Source organism: Nematolebias whitei, unplaced genomic scaffold (assembly GCF_014905685.2).
Source record: "Nematolebias whitei isolate Nwh7 unplaced genomic scaffold, NemWhi1 Nwh_scaf_256, whole genome shotgun sequence".
Classification (NCBI taxonomy): Eukaryota; Metazoa; Chordata; class Actinopteri; order Cyprinodontiformes; family Rivulidae; genus Nematolebias; species Nematolebias whitei.
The window spans coordinates 260-8390 of NW_023618801.1; the positions used below are offsets into that span (position 1 = coordinate 260).

At 39.8% G+C, this 8131-nt stretch overlaps 1 protein-coding gene across 1 annotated transcript; it reads right to left on the reverse strand.

Moving 5' to 3' along the window:
• Positions 1–200: 200 nt before the first annotated feature.
• LOC119429265 (WD repeat-containing protein 11) lies at positions 201–7388 on the reverse strand (the record flags this gene model as incomplete). Its single annotated transcript, XM_037696929.1, is given in 4 exon segments — positions 201–348; positions 2147–2268; positions 5071–5179; positions 7348–7388. Coding segments are annotated over 4 exon segments (402 nt in total), but the record flags the coding sequence as incomplete, so codon positions are not given.
• Positions 7389–8131: the final 743 nt, after the last annotated feature.

The window sequence follows — 8131 nt, forward strand, 5'->3', positions numbered from 1 at the left end:
ACTAAAGGGGAAAAAACTGCACTGTGGCCCTAATCCTCTTCCGTAAAGATGACGTGTAATCAAGTTTGAATGTACCAAATTATTATTTTTTTTTAATAAAATTTGCTTCACTTAAATCAAACACAGGAAAAGCTTTCTAGAAGGATCGGTTGACAAGTAGATCTAAACCAACAAGAGTCACACAAAGTGGGAGGACTCACATCAGGTGGGATTCGTGCTCCGTCTTTCACGGTGTTGCCCTCTACGGTGATGTGATAGACCTGCCCGTCTGTGTCGGTGAATATGAAGTGCTCCCTGGCTGAGATCGCCTGGCTGGTCTCGGATTTGCTCTCAGCATCTTGAAGAAGACTGCGAGGAGAATGACGAGGTAGAACATTAAACATACGATTCATTCATACGTGAATATTTTTTCATTCAACCTTTATTTAGACAGGTTAATCCCATTGAGCCTCGAGGACTCATTTACAAGACAGACCTGATTTCAACAAAGAATGAGGACAACAACGACAACAATAGACAGTTATAAAAAGGCATTCAGATTTTTATTTTTGTATTTTTATACAAGATGGCAAAAAAAGTTTTAAAACCCCAGCTACATTATAAGGCAAATGTAGAAAACTAAAAACAGGAACATGTCTGCATATAATATACAGTAGGTTTTTTTTAATGTTTAATGTTTTTAAATGGGAGTGTGTGTGTGTGTGTGTGGGGGGGGGGGGGGGATCTAAAATCTACCCTATAGGCGTACCGATACTTAGCCCCCTAGAGCAGACAATTATGGAACACAAAAATGCTCAAAATTAAATCAATAAAGCTTTATGAAATAAAAAAGATGTTCATTTTTATTCTTTTATTTCATAATTGCGTGTTTCATAACGGCTTATTTATTTCATAATGACTCTTTTCAGCAGAATGACTTCAGCTGTCAATCAACGTCAGTGGGTTGGACCTTCACGCCCACTGGCTGATCCTTCACATAAACAGTTATTTTCCTTAAAAGACATCAAAGTTACTAAAATCACAAAGAAATTAAATTTGTCACAAGTGGACTCACGCTATTAACGATTTATATTAATATATGACAATAATATATGAAACATTTTTTACCAATAAAGTGCATTTATTAAGGTAAAAATAAACAGAGACACACCTTTGCTATAATTTGGAGCCAACAAATAATCGTTTTTATGAGTTTATCTTGTTAAATTCAAAGAACGAAAACGGAGAGTCCTCCCGTGCGCACTCCCACAGCGCCGATCGATTTTTGGCAGCCCATCACTTTCTGTCACGACACCTGCATCTTCTGAGAACGTAATCCTCTCAGTTTGATCTGAGAAAGTTACCTGAGCAGAAGGAAGTTCATGCAACTCTGCATCCTTCATGACTGTTGACCGAGCAAGCCGCTGCTAGCTGCTATGCTAGCTGCTATGCTAGCTGCTATGCTAGCTGTACAGTGAGCAGGAAAACTAATGGATGTGAAGCACCAACCAGTGGGCGTGAAGGTCCAACCCACTGACGTTGATTGACAGCTGAAGTTGTTCTGCTGAAAAGAGTCATTATGAAATAAATAAGCCGTAATGAAAAACACAATTATGAAATAAAATAATAAAAATGAAAAATGTTCTTATTTCATAATGTTTTATTTATTTAATTATTAAATTTTGAGCATTTTGGTGTTCCATAGACAATGGCTCTTGACTTGAACAACGTGGCAGCCATTGGACAAAGTGGTGGGTCTGGGGGTCCTCACCCAGAGAAATTTGAATAAAGTAGATGCCATTTCCTGCATTCTGGTGCATTTTAACAAGTTGTTTGTTATACATCTACATTACCTACGTAAGTAAACACTTGATTCAATAACTATTTTAGAGTTAATGGCACAACAAGAAGTAGCCTGACCAACAGCTCTCCTTGTGTGAATAGAGCACGCTCCAGTTCTCTCCAGCATCCCTCCAAATGCTCATTTTACCTGTATAAATAAAGGTTGAATGAATTTGATTGATTTGAAATAGCTGAAAGATGCTGACGTCCAAACAAACATGGAATAAACAGGAGAACCACAGTGAGCGCTGGCTCAGCGTCCACACCGTTAAAACGAGGCGAAGCTTAAATGGAAAGATGAATATCCGCTTTTTTTATTGCAAACCTGATGACCGAGGATTCAATGTTACTCTGCTCAGCGTCCGACACCGTCTGCCGAGCCATGGCCTCCCTGGCTGCCATCTGCTTCTTCTTTAAACTCTTCAGATTATGGGATGGAGACCATTCCTGTGGAAACACGCAGGGCAACCATTAAAACGATGGAAACAAACAGCTCCTGCTGACATCACAGTAAAGAATTAAAGTGTAAAAAGCAGCTTAGGACGGACAGAAAGGAAGGGCCAACAGATGTTTGTATAAACGACACACGGGCGCACAGTGGAGTTGTGTCGCTTTTTGTCAAAGAGCTGCAGCGTTGTGGCTAAAGTCTGGATGACCCAAGGCTATCATCAATATGGAAATGAGACAGCAGTATGAGGCTAGGGGAGGCAGGCATGGATTATTAAGTTTATTGCTCTTTTTATTTGCACTAGGGAAGACTTTATGACCCTCTTGCAAAGTTTGTCCAGTATAACTCTTCTTTTATGAGAATTTCTCTGTCCTAATGAAGGCACTGTGCAATCTTTGCTGAGCCTGGTGAAATTTTCAGGACTAATCTTTAAAATGTTCCACACAAATAAGTGCTGCATGGGAGGCCATCGCCAGAAGAAAGAGCCCACAATAGATTCTTCTACAGTTCTAAAAACGTGCTGGATTTCTTGCCACCAGATCTGAGAAGTGAAGCCAACAGAAATGTAATCATCACTGGGCCTGTTAGAGCCGCAATCTGAGCCCAAGCTTTCCGAAAATCTGTTTTTATTACATGCCATTATGATGCGATTACAGCTAAGAGTTGATCATAAACTAAGTAGAGCATCAATCCCAAAGACATTTTATGTGCTGAAGTTTCACCGGTTTGCAGGCGAAGACCAATGAGTGTGTTTTTATAGAACTTAGTCTCTGTTAAAAAGTTATAATTAAGTACAGACTTATGACAATTAATGTTTCAGTAGCTAAACATAGTCATCCAAAAGCTGGTCATTTTGAATCCTGTGAATGGTCTAATGACCAAATATGGTCATTTCCTGCCCAGAAAACACCATGAAGGTGATGTTTGCGTGCAGATCTTCAGGATTTCATGAAGCAGTTTATAGATAAATGTGCTGCATATTACCAGCACAGTAATGTTGCTCACAATTTATATAGTTTAATATTTTAATAATGTTAATTTGCCATAGTAGTGAAAATAACTCAATTTATCCTATTATTGTGTAAACGCTGTCAGCATTTAGTTCATTATTTTACTGTTTACAGTTTCTCTTGTAAAATTTAATCAGTCGTCTATCAGAACATTCAGCTGATACTGGAAATAACGTTTGGATTTTGTAACTTTAATATCTTTTAATCATAAATAACTTAAATGACTTTTTTATTTAAGTGAACAGAGATCTTCAAATCCTTAAAAGACTTTGTGCCCTTTAAATACTAGTACTTGTTTTATATTTTAGCTTTTCAATACCGATTTGCTCATTTTAGCTTTAAGCCACAGTATTGTGAATTTTAGCTTTTAGCTACTGTTTTGCTGGTTTTAGCGTTTAGTTATCATTTTTCTAACTGTAGATTTTATTCTAACTGTATTCTAATAACTTCAAAATTTGATTTCAGGTTCATCAAAAAATGTCAGCAAAATGATAAAAGCACTGAGCACTTGCATCGCAATGTTGCAGAAAATGCAATCTCACAAGGTAAAAGCTAAAAAGGCAAAGACTAGCTAAAAAGAAAACTTTAAAGTCTAAAAAACGGCTAAAACATAAAAGTGACGAAAGTTAAGATATAAATAGCAAAAGGCTATCCAACATCTAAAAGCAACACAAACTAAAATTTATTCTTTTAGCTGTTCCCTCCAGGGGTTGCCACAGCAACTCAAGCAGAAGCAAAATGCTAGTTAAATGCTAAATTTATCAAAATGTTAGCTAAAGGCTAAAAATATTCACAGACTAGCTCAAGGTATAAAAAAGCTAATTGAAAATATCAAAAGTTTAAAGTATCCAAGGATTTACTAAAGGTATGAAAAAGCTAGAAGCTAAAAATTATCAAAAGGATAGCCGAAAGCTAAAAATAGCAGAATGGTAGCTAAGAGCTAAAAGCAACACAAGAAGATAATAGATCATGTTTGCTGAAAATTATTTTAAAAAGAATGCTTTTAAAGCAATTGCATCCTTTAAGTAAATATTTTGGAAAAAGAAATAGTGTGTGTGTATATATATATATATATATATATATATATATATATATATACACACATATAAAATATAAAAGGTGCAAAAAAATTTTACGGTTTCTCTTCTGAGTGAGCTGAACAGTTTGACATGACTGAGACTTAGTTTGCATCTGAACTCAAATGGAGAAATGCTGACCTCAAGTCGTTACGCTGAAACACAGAATGGCTACTCTGTCAAAAGTGAAGAGTGGAGCTGAGGAAACTCTCAGGCGTGTAGGAAGATCCTGAAACAGCCTTCATGACACCAGATTTAATCGAGGGGGGGTGTCACTGAACCTTGTCAGTAAAAAACCAACGTGACAGGCTGCAGAACTGCCCTGAAGGTGCACCTTCACTTGAAGCAAAGGTGTTGAAGGAGTCGCCATGCCTCTGTGTGTCCACAGTTATAAGAATATTGAGATTTTCCTGGTGCCGTGTGAGCTCATCGGTGTGACTTGCTACCTTCTGTAGGGGGGTGGGTGGGGGCAGCTGCAGCAAAATGTTAATGTATACAGCTCATCAAACCAATATTCCTGAGCAGGACTACAGCTGCAGAGATGCGTTTTAAAAACACTTGTGTGCTCGGTAACAGGCTCGGCTCGTGTCACGCAGGCGTTCTCATTGACAGAAAGATGTGCTGCTGAACTCCTAAAGTATCTTAAATAAACGCGTTTTCTGCTCAGCCGTTACTGATCTAGAGGTATTTTATCAGTGTGCACAGTTGTCGGTACCAGTGCGGTAACAGTAGGAAAGCTTTTGGCCATCTCTCGGAGAAGTGTCCCCGTCCGGATGTCCCACAGCTCCAAGGGTTTGTCTCTGAACACCACCACCAGGTACTGTCTGAGGAACAAAACAAAACACAGACACATGGCAAGTTTTACAAAACAGACTCAGTGTTTCCTCTAGGTGACACGCACGCCTTGGCAGTGTGCTCATCTTTTTTGTCGACCGGGGGATGGAGATGGAGACACATTTGTGTTGTGCACTGTTTGTGACAACAGTTGTCGACCGGGTGGTATTGGGGGAGGGGTGATGAAGGAAATGGTTCAGTGCGAGGGAAACAATGTGCTACCTCTGTAGCTTTTTAGCTAGCAACTGTATTGCGTGCCTCTAGCTTAGCGCTACATCAGTGCTGACAGCTGTCGACGAAGGCAGGGCGCTCGGTTCTGTTGACAGGGCGGTGCACCCTCCTTGTATAATGGTAGGGGAAACACTGAAACTATATATTACACCAGTAGAAGGTCTCGTGCTGAAAAATACATAGACTCTTATATACAAATATTTAATGTACTGTGACAGAACTGATGTAATTTTTATCAAGTCATGATGGCGTAAAAGAGTGTATGTCACCTGATATACATCAGGTGCTTACAGGCAAGTATCAGATACATGCCCTGGCAAGTACCCGTTAGAGAATTTTTGGTGTAAATGTTTTTATTGTGATAGCTGGTACATAACGGACTGTGTTATGTACTGTTACCTGCAGTTGCAATGATAAGGGAGTAAATACTGCCAAGAGTTTGACAAATCATTGTACCCACTTTAGATTGATCTCTAAAGATAACGACTAAGAAAACACAAGTAAGGAAAAACAAAAACTGTGAAACACTCGTATAAAAAAAGACAACTATAGAAATTATTAGATTTTCTTTCAGGTGACCTTACGCACACCTGGCTCTTTCTAACGAACCTATAATCACACCTGATTTAGAAAGTTTGTGAAAGATAGTCATTTTGTTTCAAGTTTACGTTGGAGGAAAGATCTAAAGTTGCTGCACATTTGACAAACATGGACGTTTTAGGCTCAACATGCTCCCACTGTGTAACGAAGCTGCATTTGCAATGGTCAAAGCCGAAGTTGGTTGATTTTTGACCTCAACAGGTACAGAATGTAATCATTTTTGCACAGAGTGGTTTGAAATAGGTTTTTAATTTTGGCCCCTTTTGTAACCAAGTTTGACACCCCTGCGAACTGTTAGAGGAAAACACTCTTCCTCCTCCTGATCTTTCAAGAAAGATGAAGAGTGTTTTCCTCCAACAATTTGGTCCTTTGAGCCGGATACAAACCAGCGACCTAAGGATCACAGGCCCACCTTCTCTAACCTCTGCGCCACCAATCCCCACGCCATTGAAATGACTAAGAGTCTAAATACGGCAATATTAGTTTTAGGTAATATCATCAATGCCTTTGCATAAAGATAAACATCCTTGTTAACCAAAGAAATGCATCCACATGGTGAGATGTATTTTATGGGTCGGAGCACATGTTGCCATTGACAACAAAATAGAAAGTTTCACAACTCATAGAAGCAAAATCCCTCAAGATGTCAGAGCATCATTCACATCTCACTCCTAATGAATGCACAAGGCTCGATAGAACATGGAGTCCTTGAAAGAAAGTTGTTTTTTTTATCGTCAAACAAAGAAAACTGTAAACACAAAACAGCTGCTTCTGATAGGTTGGATCATGAGACAAGGAAGGAAGGAAAACAGGAAGGAAGGAAGGGAGGAAGACAGAAAGGAAGGGAGGAAGACAGAAAGGAAGGGAGGAAGACAGAAAGGAAGGAAGGAAGACAGGAAGGAAGGGAGGAAGGAAGACAGGAAGGAAGGAAGGAAGGGAGGAAGGGAGGAAATAAGAAAGGAAGGAAGGAAGGGAGGAAGGAAGAAAGGAAGGAAGAAGTAAGAAAGGAAGACAGGAAAAAAGAAAGAAAGAAAGAAAGAAAGGAAGGAAGGAAGGCAGGAAGACAGGAAGGAAGGAAGAAAGAAAGAAAGAAAGGATGCAAGGAAGGAAGACAGGAAGGAAGGATGGATGGAAGAAAAGACGGATGGGTGGACAGACAGATGTATAGATATTTTATTAATCCCAGCAGGGGAATTCAAGAAAAAAGTGTAAAAAGTGTAAAGTGCGGTGTGTGAGTAAGACGAGTGTGTTGAAAGTAATCGTAACAAAGGAGTTTGTATTTCTCGGTGTCGGGCTTTGCCACAGGCAGGAAGAAAGAGCAACTTACTTGAGATGAGATACTTTAATCATATCAATGGGCGGCTCGTCATTTCCTCGCTCACCTCTGAATGCAAAGCATCTGCCTAAAAACACAGAGACGGAGAGAGAATAAGAAGTGCTGCTGACAGAAGACAGGAAGCAGTGTGACCTCTCCTCCCTATGAAACAGATTCATCTCATTTTCCTGCAGAAAACGAGCTTGTCCTGACTCGTCTTTTACTGGAGCTGGGAGGAGAAAAAGCAACTTATTCCTACCACCTGCTGCAATCCCTCGTTCCCACAGGCCACTCTCTACCCACGAGAGTCAAAATTATGCAAAGTATCAAGATGGCCCTTCCATGGCAACAAGAATGTCCTTCAGGTGTGGACGATCACACTTCTCTGGGGAAACGTTCATCTGTTTTTGTGAAGGACATTAGAGGAAATAGCCTGTTAAAAACGGACAAGCCATTTGTCTCCGTGTGGCGGTTAAGAACGGGGGTAGACCCACACTCTTGTGCTGATGGCAGCAGTTGGAGCACACAGAAGGAGAACAGCACAGCTAAGCATATGGTGTAAGGACAATTGTGTAGACCCGCGGTGCACTCGAGACTAATGAAGAGCCGTTAATAAGGTTCTCTCTCGTTTCCTCGCGCGATCGCACATTAGGAGTGGTCACGTGTTCTGATTACAGAACATCAATTAAATCATCTCACTCTTCTGAGCAACACCCTCCGGGCTGCAATCACACAATTCAATTTAAAAAAAAACCTCCATGGAGCATTGTACAAAAGAAGAAGTTCAATTTCTTCT